Raw genomic sequence first — 17,350 nt, 5'->3', positions numbered from 1 at the left:
ATCAAGCTTACTTGGGGGTAGGATATTTCAGAACACACTCTCTACTATCTTTTGCAACTTTTATGTAATTATAGAAACTTATAGAAATTGAAAATGAAACATGAATTGAAAATGGAATAAATTTTTTTTTAAGTACAGAAAATTGATTAATTCATTACTCTTTCAAGTAAAAAGTAAACAAATACTGTTCAACTGGACAATAGTTTTTTAGTTGTTCTGCATGTTTCCAAGGGCAGAGCAAAGCAATATGAAAATTATCCAAGGTTGAGAATAAAAATATTTCCTAGGCCCATAAAAATAATTTGTTGTATCAGTACTTAAAAGTTCCACAAAATGGGCAGAAGTGGGTTCAACTTCCTTGGCTCCTAATCTTACTTTAGTTAACAGCTAGACTAAGTTTAACTTAACCAATTTTACAAAATATTTCAAAAGCCAAATTGCAGTAACACTTAGCAGCAAAACTCTTACCAAGTCCTGATTCTTAGCTTTCTGTTCTTTCTCAGATTCTAACATAACATGAAGACTTTTAGCTCTCTCATCCAGAAGTTCATTAGCTTTTTCAAGAAGCTTCATTTTATCCTGGAAAAAATAGGTGTCAAGATTACTCACTCATTACATTTACTTTTGAGTTTAGAATGTAATTCCCCCCAAAGAAGGGATTTTTACCTTGTATTTAGTTGTTTCATCAGAAAGAATCATTTTTTGTTTCATGGTTTCTTGAACCTGTTTCTTTGATTCCTTCACCTATGCAAATAAAGCATTCAGAATTAAGATACACAAATTATAGTGCTACTATACAAGTTACTTCCAGACAAGTGACCCTTTCCAGAAGAAAGCAGTACTTAATACATGACTGCTTAGAATTTGGATGATTTGTAGGAAATAATGAAAAAAATTTTAAAATACGATTTTTAAATTAAAACAGGTAGAAATGATTCAAGCTAGAACCAAGGGAGAAAGAAACAAAAAAATAATTATACCTTCTGTTCATAATTTGACAATTTCTGCATTAGTTCTTCATTTTCTTTTATGAAATTGTTCACCTTTTTGGAAATTTGCTGTTCATTGACTAAAAGGGGGAAATATACAAGATTATTACAATCACTAAATGAAATTCAATTATTCAATCTACTAAAAGCAAAGACATGTTATATGGTACTATGAGGAAATACTTCTTAGCATAGCTATTATGCTTTTAAAAAGCAATCTATGCTTATTAGCAATAAGAGTATAAAAATTATTAAAATTTAAGAAAAATATAAGAACAATGATATTTTGCTGGGCGCAATGGTACACACCTGTAATCCCAGTGGCTCAGGAGGCTGAGCTAGAAGGATCCCAAGTTCAAAGCCAGCCTCAGCAAGAGTGAGACACTAAGCAACTAAGTGAGACTTGGTCTCTAAATATAGGAGGTTGGGGATGTGGCTCAGTAGCGTGCCCCAGAGTTCAATCCCAGGTACCCCTCCCATCCAAAATGATATTTCAATTTAAGCTTATTTCACAGATGGGAAATACAGTAAAGTGTTGTAGCTTGATATTCCTCCCTTCTCAAAACACTTTCTTTTCAGAAAATGGAATCATTTAATTCTTTGCAAAGAAAAACAGAAATGAAAACATACTGATTCACATTACCATTCTTTAAATTATCTACTCAATTACTTAATGCATGATTAAATCATTAGCATAGAAATACTCTTCAAATGTAATACATCTGCATTATATCAATATTCAAAGTTAATCTGCCCCAAATTAAAACTTATCATCTCCCTATCCACAATTTGTTCCTCCTCTTTATCTCCTATCTCAGAGTTGGAACCATCATCATCTACTCTATTATCCATGCTAGCAACCTAGGAACAGTAAAATTTTCAGGAGGTAAAAAAGATAATAGACATTAAAAGTCACTGTATCTACTTCTAACATACATAAAACACACATCAAACACCAATACAAAGGGTTATTACAAGTTTAAGAGACCTAAAAATTTACCTTGATATACTCTATCTTTTACCTAGAAGAGAGAAAAAAGACTAAATTTGATATCAAACATCTGCTCAATAGAAACAGCATTCCTAAAACAACAATCAGAATCATAACCAAGTGAGAATTTAATAACATTCTGGTTCAGGATAATAATTTATAGGATTAAAAATAAGTAAAGGTTAACAAGCCTTTTAAATTTAATTGGTAGTGATATTTCATAAATAGCCTCTGACATAAAAACACTAAGATATGCACCTTATTTCACAGTAAATATGTGTGTGTGTGTGTGTGTGTGTGTGTGTGTGTGTGTGTACTCAAAATCATTTACTTGACAATTCTAAATAACCAGGATAAAGTCTAGAAACAATGACTATTCAAAAGGAATCTGAGGAAACAATATTAAAGGCATAATCTTTGTACTAAGATATGCCACTTTCACTCACCAGAAAACATCTTAGAACTCCAATTTAAATTTGGCTATTGGCTGAATTTAGAAACTAAGAGGCTACATCATCTTATTTCTGCAAACCACTAAATATATAGCAAGAAATCTGAAAGGGAAGACTGCTAGAAGAAAATGCACAAGCAACAAGAGAAATGACAATTAACATATTCTGGAAAGGACAAAAACAATCATTTCCAAAAGACAGCAATAAACTACCTGATAATAAAACATAAGCAGAAATTTTTTTAAAACATCACTAAATTTCTTTGTAACTTAGCATATTACTTGTCCTTTCAAATGTTATAAATGGTGATGGGATACTCAGATGTGTCCATGGATCATCCATGGGATCTTCGTAATAGGAAATTGCATTCAGAAAACTCCAACACAGAAAGAAATGAACATTTCTTTAATGTCATAGCCTTGCTAACCTTTTACTCAAAATGACAACAGAGGAAAATGGGAAGTAGCATAAAAGCAGTCATCTAAGGTAAGGACTAAAGTTCCAAAGTCAAATGCTGAAACTGAGGAGCAACAAGCTAGGAACCAGATCCCACATAACCTAGTGAAAAGAGAAACAGGTACCAGGGTTCTTGAAATGAAAGAAACAAGAGAGAGAAATATAAAATGTTTTCATGTTTTCCCCTTCTCTTTATCCTTCTATTTCCTTTTTCCTTTTAGCTGAGAAAAAGTTCAATGAGATTAGAAAATTCCTCACAGGAATCCAGGCAAACGATTCTTCTATTTAAGAAGGGAATACTTTCTAAGAGATTTTACACTCAATTGTACAATGAGAGGAAACTTATCTTAACAATGATATGTCTGATATAATTAAGAAATCAGAAAAAGAACAATCAGATTTGAAAAGATTTGTATCCAATGCTTTTGGCCTCTTTAACTGTTAGGCTTTTCATATGCAAAGTCCATTTACCTAAAATAATTTTCTTTCAATTATGTTAAATAACTATGAAACAGAATGACCTGCAGTACAAACATAAGTATGTATAAGCGCATACACACACACACACACACACACACACACACACACACACACACTTATACATATATGTACACATATACACAGAGATAGACTAATTCTGCTCAGGAAAAAAAAAGACTTAATGAACAAATCATTTAATGGATTTTTGGACAACACATAATCTATACTTCCAAATAAAAAGGTATTTTCTGAACATATGATCAAATCATAAAATCTGGGAAAAATTTATATAAAAGACTGGAAAAATTATCTCATCTCCTTTTTCTCATTTTACTGTATTTCTTTGCAGCATTTCTCCCTGTTTATATGTGTTTATATTAACATACAGTTCATCAACATTTAAATCTTAGTTTCTGCTTTTTTTCCCCACTTCACATTTAATTGTGAGCATTTTCTGTACCTCAAAGCTTTGAAATAAATACATCTGCCTACTATTCCATTAATTGAACATACAATAACCCCTAAATAAATTATGTTGTGCTAAGTCTTCAATCTAATACACTGTTCCATTGAAAAACATTACCAAAATCTTCAAAGCATAGTTATTTCTTTAAGATAGATTACTAGACATATATGCTACATAAAAGGATATTTATCTAACCTATCCCATCTTTTATCCCACTTTTAAGACTTCTGATACATATGAAACTACTGGTCAGGATGGCTGTAAGAATTACCAGTTCTACCAACTGCACCCACACTAAATTATTTTATAAGGTTAGTTTGACTTAAACCACTAATTTGTGTTTTAGCAACTGAAAAAGAAAAAAAAGGGGGGGCAGTGACTATATAAAATAATCCTTGTGCTTATGTGCTGAGGTATAAGTAAGTTAATTTACTCACAACAAGAACAGTTCTCCAAAAGAAAATGACAAAGGATACAATCCCAAAGAAAACAGTGAAAACTACAGGCTTCCATGGTAGTCCATAAAAATCAGGCCCAGGTTGAGTATCATCAGGCAATGTAGTAAACAGCTGAAACAGACAAATTAGAAGAAATGGGAAACCTTAAATTTATAACAAAACAGTCACAAAGAATCATGGCAATTCTAAACCAACCTCCTCATCAGAAATCAACCTCCTCAATATTTTCCAATAGCTTCTTCAAGAGAGAGGATACTGGCAGTCTCACATTTTTTGTTGGCTTGCAGTGTTTTCAAGTATAATGAATCTAAATACTTTTTTAAAAAATATTTATTTATGTATCTTTAGTTTTAGGGTGGACACATTGTTTTGTTTTTATATGGTGCAGAGGATCCAACCCAGTGCCTCATGTATGCTAGGCAAGCGCTCTACCACTGAACCACAACCCCAGCCCGAATCTAAATACTTTAAATTGAGCATACATTTCCAGTTTGTAACAGGCCCTATATCATCACATTGTCTAACACCTGGCTAGAATCCCTCTGGATCATTCTTTTCTATTAAATAACCTGGTTTTTATAATTTAAAAAATTCATTTAAGACAAAAACTTAAATATATGAAAGAACTAATTAATTTTATGTCAACAAATAAAAACAATGATGATATAAGATTTTAAATCTTACTTCCATTCCACTCTTATATAAACAGATAAGTGACATGTAATTTCAGACAACTCTTGAAAATTGGCTTAAACTTCTCTGAATTTAACATCCTTCTATAAAATTCAAAGCCTAATTTTAAATGGTTGCTCAAAGGCAGTGCAGTAAACACCTGCCTACTCTTCCCTGTTTTCACCGCCCTCTACACGTAATAGGAGATAACTGTCATTTGGGCCCAATTCCCCAGCAGTCTCAGTAGGGAAAACACCTGTAGTAACCTTAGCTGTTTGGCTTGTTGGCTGCATTTCGGAACATACCATGAGGTTGTCACCTCTATTCCGTCAAAAAAAAAAAGTGCAAGTGGGGAAAGCTCAAGTACACTCTCACCGGCCTCGCTTAACAATACAGTCAAGTCCTGCTTGCCTTGGGCCCGACACACTCCATTTCTCCGTCGCCACGACAGTCAGTGCACCCACTCCGCCAGAACTCAGCCACCCGCCTGCCAGAGCTGGGGTCCCTCCCTGGGAATGGGACCGTCACCTCCAGTAGCTTGGCAATGAGGGCTGCGTAGAGCACCGACAGGGGTCCCAGGAGCTCCGGGTCCCCCGGGAAAGCAGTGACAGAAGGCACAGCGGCAGGTACTGAGTCCATGGTGTAGGGACAGCTGAGCGGAAGCAACGCTTCCATGCAGAACAGCACAGGACCCTCTTTCACCGTTTCCTACTTCGGTAGGACCCAGCGCAGGGGGCGGGTACTGGGAGTGAACTTTGCCTTCCTCCACCACAGGTGCTTTCCGCCCAATGCAAGTAAAACGCGTCATCAGAGGAAGCCCCTGGGCCTACAGCAGTGAGAGGACAGAGGATGCAGAGGGGCGGGCAGGGAGCGGAAAGAACCAACTGCGGAGCCCAGCGGGGGACAGCGCGAGGAGAGCCCAGCAGAAGAGTCCAAATGAAAGGACTCCAGAAGGAAAGAGGCTCACCTGTCCCCGGAACTGGGAGAGGACCAGCGATTTAGAAGGCCCTGGAGGAAGCCAGGGAACTAGCAAAAGGGGATTATAGGCAGAGACTAGGAAAAAGGAGAAAGTCAGGCCTCCCAGCTCCTCCCAGAGCAAAACCCTTTTGTCAACGTGTTGAGACACCAGGTACCTACCTGCCCCAAAAGTGCAGACAGAAGAGGAGAAGCTTCTCCTGCTCCCTTCTAAAGGACTACTGCTTGGACTGGGCTTTCCTTCCCTGCTCAATCCAGTCCTGTTACTTTCTCCAATTGTGGATGACACTCTTTTAAAAAGCCTTACCCTAAGGAATCATGTCATTATCACCCCACTCCGGTGGCTTCATTTCTGGATGCCACATTTTAAGGTTGCATGACTTGTGGAAAAGAACAGAATCATGAATAGCCCCCGAAAAGCACGTGCTAAAAATTGAAAAAACTGGGGACGTTTAACTTGGGGAGGGAATGAACATATGTGGATCTTTAAAAATCTGTCGTCAAGTTGATTATAGTCAATTCAAAAGAACAAGAATAAGCAGGAAAGCACTGAAAAAGAAGAGCAATGAAGGGTACAGGGAGGGCAGACTATATAATTAATTCATGTACCCTTGTCCAAGCCCAAGAATACATAGAGATTGTGGGACAGAATAGAGAATCCAGAAACAGAACCAACTGGACACTTGGGGTACAATAAAAGTTAGTTTGGGGAAAATAGACTTTCTAATAAGTAGCGTTACCACATGGAAAATTATAAAATTGGATTTTTCTCTACTTTTTCAAAAGATAAACTACAAATGGATAAGAAACATGAATGTAAAAATAGAAAATAAACAAGTACTAGAAAATATTGGGTGAAATTTTCTATGTATTATGAGTGGGCAAAACCTGCCTCATTGAAAAAATCTTTCCTGGCTGTATCTAAACCTGCTACACACACACACACACACACACACACACACACACACACACACACACACACAGTTTGACAATGACAACCTGAGAAAAAATATTTGCAACCTATTATTGTCCAAAGAATCATGTTCCTGAAATATAAAGAACATTATAAATAAAATGGCCAGCAAACCTATACAAAAATGGGCTGAAGAAATAAACAGATCTCAGGAAAAGAAATGCAAATAGCTATAACATATGGAAACATGCTCTGCTTAGCTCATAATGAACAAAATACAAATTAAACCACACCAAGATACCATTTCTCACTTGCATTGGCAAGATCCAAATGTTTGACAACATACTCAGTAGGTGAGAGAATGTGGGGGAATACAAATTCTCAGATAAGTATACAAAATGATACAACCCTTATAAATGAGATTTGGCAACATCTCCCAAAACTGCTTATATATTTACCTATTAACTCAACAATCGCACTTTTTTTTTTTAACTTTTTCAGTGCTGGGGAAGGGTATCTAGGGCAAGTGCTCTACTGCTGAGCTATAGTCCCCCAGCCCTAACTTCTAAAGATACTGGGAATACAACAACAAATGTTTAAAACTTGTATTTACAAAACTATGTTATTCAAGCATTAATTATAATAATACATGATGGTCACAAAAGGCTGAAACAACCGTCATCAATGAAAGTTGTTGAATAAACCAAAGAAGAAAGAAAATAATTTTAAATACTGCTAAGAGCTGGTTTCCAGAATATATATTTTTAAAATGAAGTAGAGAAAAATATTTGTAGAATACTATTTGTATCTTAGAAAGTGAAAAAAGATGAGTATATTATTTCTTATAGCTTTGAGGTAAAATTGACATGCAATAAATTACATGTATTTAAAGTGTGCAATTTGATAAACTTTAACATGAAATTATGAAATCACCATTATAATCAAGATAATATACACATCCTTTACTTCCAAAAATATTCTCATTCTCTAGGTAATTCTGCCCTTTGTCACCCTTCCTTCTTGCCCCCCACTTTCCCATTCCTCCAGCAAAATGTCTATCTTAATAGATTGCTTTGTATTCCTCAAGTTTTATGTGTATGGGATAATGTATTTTCTATGGCTTCTCTTATTCAGCATAATTTGAGATTCATCTACATCAGTTTATCTATCATCTATTTTTATTGCTGAGTAGCATTTTATTATATGTACATACCACAATTTGTCTATCATCTATTGATAGACATTTGGATTTTTTTCCAGTTTGGGGCTTTTACAAATATAAAATTCCTCCTACTGCTATATAATTTATCTTTTCTTTGGAAAAGAATGGTTGGATATGACTGGTATATGTTTACCTTTTTAAGAAGGTGATTCTACCACTTTATATCCCCACCAGCTGTGTACCCATCCAGTTCCTCCATCTCTTCTCCAACCACTCAGCACAATTGTCTTTAATATTAGATATTTAATAAGTGTGTAGTGGTAACTCTTATGCTTCAAAATTGCATTTCCCTGATAATTATGTCAAGCATTTTTAATGTCTTTATTTACTATCTGTTTATCTTCTTTGATGAAGTGTTATTTTACAGAACTATATTTTTTCTAATGAGTTCTAAGAGTTCTTCATATATTCTTGATGCAAGTCTTGATAAATGCTTTACAGTAATTTCCTCCCAGCTTGTGTTTTGTCTATTTCATTGACTTCAAAGTGTATTTTGAATTACAGAGGTTTTAGTTTGATGAATCCCACATTGTCAAATCCTTTTTAATGCTTTTGTTGTCAAATTTAAGAAATCTTTGCCAAACCTAAGTTCAACAAAAATTTTTCTCTTATTTTTTTCCTAGAGGTTTTGTAGTTTTGAGTTTAATATTTAAGTCTGTGAGTTAATTCAGGTGTCTAATGCAAGGCATGGATCAATATTTTGCATATAAATATGCAGTAATTTCAGTACCATTTGCTGAAAAAACTTTCCATTCTCTACTTGTCTTTCCATCTTTGTCAATGACTGTTGCCATATATATTGTGTATCTATCTCTGAATTCTTGGCTCTGTTCCAATGTTTTGTCTGCAATCCTGATTACTGTAGCTTTAGAATATTTTTTTTCTTTTTTTCCTCTTCGTATGGTACTAGGGATTGAACACAGGACCTTGCATATGCTAGGCAAGTGCTCTACCACTGAGCTACATCCCCAGCCCTAGATTAAGTCTTGAAGCCACGTATTCTAGGTCTGTTGCAATCAGCTTGTCATTTTCTACAAAACTCTGCAGGAATTTTGATTGGAATAATGTTGACTCTGGTGATTAAACTGGGATGAATGGACACCTTAGTCTTCTGACTCATAAATTAGGTATATCTCTCCATTTAGGTTCTCTTTAATTTCTATCAGCAATATTTTATAGTTTTTAATATATACATTTTAGTTTTTGCCACGTTTATGTTTAAATACTTCATATTTTTATTCTATTGTACATGGAAATCTTTAAAATTTCAATTTCTAATTATTCATTGTTAATATATAGAAAATATAATTGCTTTTAGATGTAAATTTTATCTGTCAACCTTACAATAGCTTTTTTCTAGATCATACCAGATTGTATCTATATATATTCATGTTATCTGAAAATAAAGAGAATTTTATTTCTTCCTTTCCAATCTGAGTGCATTTTATTTCTTTTTCTTGCCTTAGTATACTAGCTATTTCCTTACTGCACCCCAGTACAATGCTAAATAGATGTAATGAGAGTGGACATCTATGTTTGGTTTCTGATCTTGGGGAAAAGTATTCAATTATCAACCATTAAGTATGAGGTTAGCTGCATTTTTTCAGAGGATATTTTAAGCTCCCTTCTATTCCTGGTTTGTTGTTTGTTTTTCTACATCAATAATAAATGCTGAGGGGCTGGGGTTGATACTCAGTGGTAGAGCACTTGCCTAGCATGTGTGAGGCAATGGGTTCGATTCTCAGCACCGCATATAAATAAGTGAATAAAATAAAAGTCAATCAACATCTAAAAAATTTTTTTAAATAATAATCAGGGCTGATATTTTTTTTACATGTCGATGGGATTTATTGTCACCTACTTGTACATGCACACAAAATAACAATATAATTTGGCCAATATTACTCCCCAACATTTCCCCCCTCTGCTATATTTTTTAAATGCTTGTTTTGTATCTCTTGAGCTAAACACAAAGATTGTGCTTTTAGGTACATCAATGTGGTAAATTTCATTGATTTTCAAATGTTAAATAAATTTTGGATTCTTGACATAAATCCCCATCATCAGTCTAGTTTTTGTCTATGATGTATTTTCCTTTTACATATTGTTGTATTTGACTTAAATTTTTGTTTAGAATTTCTGTACAGATTCATTGGAGATCTCTTGAGAGGTATGTGATTTTCTTTTCTTGTTATATCTTTGTCTTGGTTTGGTGTAGTGATAACACTGGCTTCATAGGAGAAATATTTCCTTGCTTTAATATTCTACAAGGGTTTAGTATTACTAATAGTATTAGGAATTAGTATCATTTCTTCCTTACAGGAATTGGATCACCAATAAAGCTATCTGGGTCTTATACTTTTTTCTTTGTAGAAAGGTTTTTACCTATACCTTCAATTTCTTTAATAGTCAACAAGGTTTATGAAGTTGTCTGTTTTTTTCTTGAGTGAACTTTTGCAATTTGTGGCTTAAATAGAATTTCTTCATTTCATCTAAACTGTCAAGTTAATTAACATAAACTGTTCATAATATCCCCATTATCAGTCTAGTATCTGTGAAATCTGTAGTTATATCCCTTCTCTGATTGCGGATATTGGTAATCTGTGTCTCCTCTTTTATTTCCCTCATTAGATGTTGATCAATTTTATTCATCTTAAAGAACTAGCTTTGGGTTTCATTGATTTTCTCTTATTTTCCTTTTTTAAAATTTTACTGACTTATAGTCTTTATTATATCTTTTTTTCTTGCTTACTTGGAGATTAACTTATTTTTCCTTTTCTAGTTTCTCATAGTAGGAACTAAAGTCAATAACTGGAGACTTCTTTTTTAATAAAGCTATCTTGGGCCTGGTAGTGCTATAAATTTTCCAATAACGCTTTAGTGACATTGCACAAATGGATATGTTGTTTTCAGTTTTATTGAACTCAAAATATGAATTTCTTCTTTGATTTATTTGACTCAAAAATTATTTAGCAGTGGGGGCTAAGGTTGTAGCTCAGTGGTAAAGTGCTTGCCTCACATGTGTGAGGCACTGGGTTCGATCCCCAGCACCACATAAAAATAAATGTACTGTGTTGTTCATTTATATATATATATATATATATATATATATATATATATATATATATATATATATATATTTAGCAGTCTGGCACTAAAGTTTTCAAATATTTGAGAAATTTCCAGATTTTTCCATTATTGATTTCTCATTTTATTGTGTTCAGAGAACAAGCTTTGCCTGACTTTGAATACTTTTATATTTACTGATAATTTTTTTAAGATCCAGAATACAGTTTATCTTGGTAAATGTTCCATGTGCACTAAGCTCCTTGGGAGTTTTCTATAAACGTCAATTAATTTCAAATGGATGGATTGATTATGTCATTCACACTTTCTACAATCTTACTTTTATTTTTCATTTTCTGCCAATTGCTGAGGAGAGGATATTGAAATCTCTAAATGTAATCTATAGAATTCATCATTTTCCTCATAATTCTATCAATTTTTATACTTCTTGTATTTTGAAGGTCTAATATTAAAAGTACAAGCATTTAAGTTTATTATATAATCTTGACTGATTCCTTTATCATTAGGAAATAACTTTCTTGAGTCCCGATGATATATTTTGCCCCACAACCTCTTTTGGTTTAATGTAGCTACTCCAGATTTCCTTTCACTAGTGTTTAACATGAGATACCTTTTTCAATCATTCTAATTTTGACTTCTTTGTGTCTATTTACAGTGTTACTCCCTTAGACATCTATTTGGGTCTTGCTTCTTTAGGCAATGTGACAATCTCTGTTTTTAACTGATGTATTTAGATACTTTCCACTTAATAGGATTACTGCTGTGCATAGGTGTAAGCTTAATATAATCTTCTATTTGTTCCTTCTGTTCTTTGTTCTTTTTCTTTTCTTTCTGTCTTCTTTTGCAGAAATACCACTATCGGTATTTTTAGTGATTCCTCTATTGGCTTATTAAGCTATAACTCTGTTTTCTAATCTTAGTGCTTCAGGGTTTAGAATGTACATCTTTAATTTGTCACAATATACCTTCAGATGATACTGTATTACTTCACATATTCAATAAGAACGTTACAATAATTACTACCCTTCTGAGATTTATACTGTTGTCATGTATTTTACTTTACATGTTTTCTAAATCCCATACTACACTGATGTTTGTCTTTAAACAGTCAATGACTTTTTAAAATGTTCAAATAAGAAAAATTATTTTAAATATTTATGCACACAGTCACCATTTTCAGTGTTCTTTACTCCTTTATTCCATTATTTCCATCTGCTGTCTTGGTGCAAGTGTAGGGTGAATTCTTTCAGCTTGTATGTCAGTACAAATCTTCATTTTAGAAAGATATTTTACTGGGCATGATATTATCGGCCAACATTATTACTCTTCAAATATATTAAAGGTTATCACTCCACTATATTCTCTTATGCCTAATTTCTGACAAGAAATCTGATGTCATCCTTAGTTCTTCTCTACATAAATGTTTTCTCTAACTGCTAAGATTGCTCTTTATCACTGGTTTTGAGCAATTTATTTATGATATAATATACCTTGATATAGCTTTATTCATGCTTTTTGTACTCTAGTTCCTTTTAATATCTTGGATCTGCAGATGTACAGTTTTCACAAATTTTTGAAAATTTTTGGCCATCATTTCTTAAAATATTTTTCTGAATACCTCTCAATGCTCAACTTGAAACTGTCCCACAGCTCACTGATGCTCTCGTTCACTTTTCTTTAACAGAAGAAATTTTTCCTGTGTTTCATTTGGGGTACTTCTCCTGTTATGTCCTCAAGTTCACTAACAATTTCATCACAATGCTTATTCTGACATTAATCCCATCCACTGTGTTTATCATATATTTTCAACTCTAGAAGTCTGATTTTCTTAAAATATATTTTCTATATCTCTTTTTACCTTTTTAACACACGAAATATAGTAGTAATAACTTTTTAAAAAATGCCATTACCTCATTCTAACATCTCCGGCAGTTCTCGGTTGGCTTTGATTGGATGATTCTTCTCCTCATCATTGTGGATTGTATTTTTCTTGCTTCTTTGCATGCCTGGTAAGCTTTGATTCGATGCCATACATTACGAATTACTATTCTTAATATTTTGTATACAATTAAATTACTGGAAACAATTTGATTCTCTTGGGTCTGAATATTTGCTAGGTATGACATAAATTGTAATAGTCAGTCCGAGGTAACGCCCTTCTGATTATTCTACCCAACTTCCTTAGATAGTTTTTTCCAGGTGCTATTCTAGTCCCTGTGTTAGGACCTGTTCCTTCTAATCACTTAAGATTGTTTCTCTGACTTGCTAAGCAGTTTCATCACACTTATGTGCAGATCAATACCCTGCTGAACACTCAGAGAGCCTTTCACAGATTTCCAGAATTGTCTCTCAATGTAGCAACCTTCTTTTGGTACTCCACCCTGTGAATTCTAGTCACTTCGGTTTTCCTGGAATCTCAGCACCATCTCTCAATTCATGGTATCCTCTGGTTCTGCCTGACTTCCCCTTCTTTGTCATGGCTTGGGAATCTCTTAACATAGTAAAAGCTGGGACAACTAAAGAGCTCACAGCATTTGTTCCTTATGTTTCCAGAATCATTCTTTGTTGCTTGATCTTCAATGTTGCTGGATCTTCAAATTTTATCTGTTTGTGGGTTTTTTTTTTTTCATATTTATTTTAGTTGTTTCAGTTGGGAAGGTGAAGCCAGTATCTATATAAAGCTATCATAGCTAGATGTAAAAATCATTTGCTTTTCTTTTTCTTTTTATGGTGCTGGGGATTGAACACATGGCCTCATGTATGGTAGGCAAGTGCTCTACCACTGAGCTACATATCCCTTTTCTCATTTGCTTATTTTTTTAATAGCAGAATACATAATGAAATAAATTTTAAAAGTTAACTATAAAAGAGAGTAACATCAGGGTAGACAGAACTGGGACAAAAGCTAGAATTCTTTCAAAATCAGGCAGGAGAATCACAAGTTCAAAGCTAGCCTCAGCAACTTAGCAAGTCCCTACGCAATTTAGTGAGAACTATCTCTAAATAAAAAATAAAGAGGCTAGGTATGTGGCTCAGTGGATAGGAGCCCTGGGTTCAATCACCAGTACTAGAAAACAGAAACAACTTATTTTTACAAATTAACTTTGGCTCTTCTAAATAATTAAATAATTGTAAAATAAACAAAAAAAATCTTTTTAAAGTAATACCTAAATATTGAAAGCAAAAATGAAACAACCTGTGACATCAAGTTGGTGACAAACCACAGAAATGAATTAGTTCAAACATACCTTAGTGGGATATAGCTTAAAGACAAGAGAATTTCATTTCAGGAATACATTCCTGAAAGTATTTTAAATAACATAAATATAGTCTTGTGTTGCTTAATGATGGGAATAAATTCTGAGAAACACATCTTAGGCAATTTCAGCATGTAAACATCATTGAGCATACTTATACAAACCTAGAAAATATAGCCATTTCCACAAGTAGGTATTCATATATGGTATATCATCGCTTTGGGGATAAAAACCTATAAGATATTATTATACTGAATTCTGTAGACAATTGTAACGTTGTAAATGTTTATATATCTAAACATATCAAAACACAAAAAAGATATTAAAAATACTAGGTGACAAGAATTTTTTAGCTTCATTATTATGCACTAATTACCAAAATGTCATTAAGTGGCACAAGACTGTAAACAATTATACTGATGTCATTGAAAACTGGAACTCCAACATCAGAGAAAGAAAACACAAATCTAAGATAGATGAAGTGAAGTAAAATCTCTCCTGAATTTTCATGGGAATTATCTAAATGACATGATGAAAAATCCCCACATATTTCTGAGATTTGTTCACTAAAAAGGCCTACAAATGACAGTCAATTTGAGCAATAAGCAATCCTAGTACTTGGAATGTAGCCTCTAAATATCATTTCCTATTGAAAGGAACCAAAGTTCTTTTAGAGAAATAGTTCCTTCAAGGTCTGGACAGGGAATGTTTAAGATGAACTTGGAATATCTCATAGTTCAAAAGCAAGGGAAATAGATAACAATGACCACTAGGTGGTGGCAAAGGGTCCCAGGAGCCAAGATAAAGAGGCTTCTACAAGGCAAAAGGGGGAGAAATTGAGCATCAGGTAAGAACAATTACTATTCCTAACTGGATTAAACACACCAAATATTTTTAAATGCATGACATCATATTGACTCTTAAATAAAAGTTAAAAAGATTTCAAAAGCCCCTTTGGGTATCATTTGATAATGCTAGAATACCACCTTACTACTCTGAAAAGTAATGAAGAAAAGGAATCAAATGTTTATCTCCTGCCTTAACTATACAAACCAAATATCTGTGTAAAGAATAATCAATCATAGCCAGGCGCCGTGGCACACACTTGTAATCCCAGTAGTTCGGGAGGCTGAGGAGGGAAGATAGCAAGTTCAAAGTCAGCCTCAGCAAAAGCGAATTGCTAAGCAACTCAGTGAGACCCTGTATATAAATAAAATACAAAATAAGGCTGGGGATATGGCTCACTAGCCAAGTGCCCCTGAGTTTAATCCCCAGTACAAAAAAAAAAAGAAAGAAAGAAAGAATAATCAATCATTATTTTTTATTTGTATAGGCATCCCAGCCTTTAAATGAAGAAAGAAAAATCCCAGCAACTCAGACCATTGCTATTTTGCAACCTGTAATATATTAGCAAATCTCACCAAGGTCACTGTTGACTAGTAGTCAACATCAAAAGAGAGGACATGCAGATGTCAATGCAATATTTTATTAAGTTTTCATAAGAAACAGAATTGAACCTAAACCTGACTACCAATTTCCAAGAAATATAAAGCAACAGAGAAAGGCTGAGGTTGTTAGCTCAGCACTTGCCTAGAATGCATGGAGCCCAAGGTTCAATCCCCAACACCACCAAACAAACAAACAAAAAAAAAAGGCAATAGAGAAAACAGGTTAAATTGTTGTACCAGGGGGATGTCATTTATTCACCAAAACTACAATATATCCTAGAAGTCCCACAAACATATTTTTTTCAATTATCGCAAAAAGTTACAACAAAAGGATAAATCAATAGAGAGTAACTTATATGAGACTTGTTCTCCCACTGAAAGCAACCAGAAAGTTGGAATATATATATATATATATTTTTTTTTGGTATCAGGGATTAAACTCAGAAGCACTTGATCACTGAGCCACATCCCCAGTCTCAGCCCCATTTTGTATTTTATTTAGAGACAGGGTCTCACTGAGTTACTTAGCACCTCACTTTTGGCTTTGAACTCATGATCCTCCTGTCTCAGCCTCCCGAGCCACTAGGATTAAGGCATGTGCCACCATGCCCAATCAAAATATATTTTTAAAGAGCTATTTTTCAGATAGAAAGCCACAAGGGACATGCAACTGTCACCCCTAAGAGCAGGAGAACAAATAGATGAGCATTTCACCTGGAGGCACCCTCTAGACCTCAGTTTGGGAAGGGGAACCCAAATAGGGCATAACAGTCTCACTGAGGAGAGAGAGACCAGAGTTCCAGGAGATTAAGCAGCCAAAAATATGTAGAGAAAACTACCCGAAAGATGGGAGCCACAAAGAAAGAGAGTTCCAGAAATCTGCATGGAGGTGGTCTTCAGTTTGGGGCTACATTCTAAGCAGTACCTGCGAGGGCCAAGAACAACTATAAGCTAACCAATCCCACAGTTGGCACTGAGCTGGGAGAAGTCTGGATTCCAGCTAGCCAGAGAGAGTTGACATACAAAAACAGTATGGTCAACAAGCTCATGAAGAAGTATTTGATCCAGGCATCATGGCACATGTCTGTAATCCCAGCAACTCAGAAGGTTGAGGCAGGAGGATCCCAAGTTTGAGGCTGGCAACTTATCAAGGGCCTAAGCAAGTTAGTGAGACCCTATCTCAAAAGAAAAAAAAAAGTTCACTCAATATCATTAATTATCAGGAAATAAACTCACAAAGACATACCCACTAGAATGGCCCAAGTGCTAGTGAAGATGAAGTCAAGTGGAAGTCTCCTAAATTGCTGGTGGAAGTATAAAAAGATTGTGGTCATTTTTTAGCATGGCTTGACAGTATCACATAAGATAAAAACATACATTAAACGTAGGAGGCAATTGCACTCCTAGATATGAGTCCATTTATAGTGGCATATATATGAAATAGTACTGTAGGAAAAATGAATCTATAGTTTAAAAAAAAAAGT

At 34.3% G+C, this 17,350-nt stretch overlaps 2 protein-coding genes across 4 annotated transcripts in view; one reads left to right on the top strand and one right to left on the bottom strand.

Moving 5' to 3' along the window:
• LOC144373685 (transport and Golgi organization protein 1 homolog) overlaps positions 1–17,350 on the bottom strand; it is a 44,545-nt gene that overhangs the window by 14,917 nt on the left and 12,278 nt on the right. For 2 of the 3 annotated variants that reach the window (XM_078036718.1, XM_078036719.1), the window contains 5 exons: positions 4,272–4,403; positions 1,990–2,011; positions 981–1,069; positions 667–744; positions 469–579 (listed from right to left, as the gene is read on the bottom strand). In XM_078036718.1, coding sequence (XP_077892844.1) covers positions 469–579; positions 667–744; positions 981–1,069; positions 1,990–2,011; positions 4,272–4,403 — 432 coding nt within the window. Of the gene's footprint in view, positions 1–468; positions 580–666; positions 745–980; positions 1,070–1,989; positions 2,012–4,271; positions 4,404–5,492; positions 5,729–17,350 lie in introns of those variants that run through there. The other variant, XM_078036717.1, reaches the window with a different exon arrangement.
• Positions 1–17,350, top strand: part of LOC144373716 (axin interactor, dorsalization-associated protein-like) — a 74,039-nt gene that overhangs the window by 49,149 nt on the left and 7,540 nt on the right. The gene's annotated exons all lie outside the window — the stretch shown is intronic.

This window comes from Ictidomys tridecemlineatus, unplaced genomic scaffold (assembly GCF_052094955.1).
Source record: "Ictidomys tridecemlineatus isolate mIctTri1 unplaced genomic scaffold, mIctTri1.hap1 Scaffold_46, whole genome shotgun sequence".
In the NCBI taxonomy this organism is placed as follows: Eukaryota; Metazoa; Chordata; class Mammalia; order Rodentia; family Sciuridae; genus Ictidomys; species Ictidomys tridecemlineatus.
This window is presented reverse-complemented; position numbering and strand designations above follow the sequence as displayed.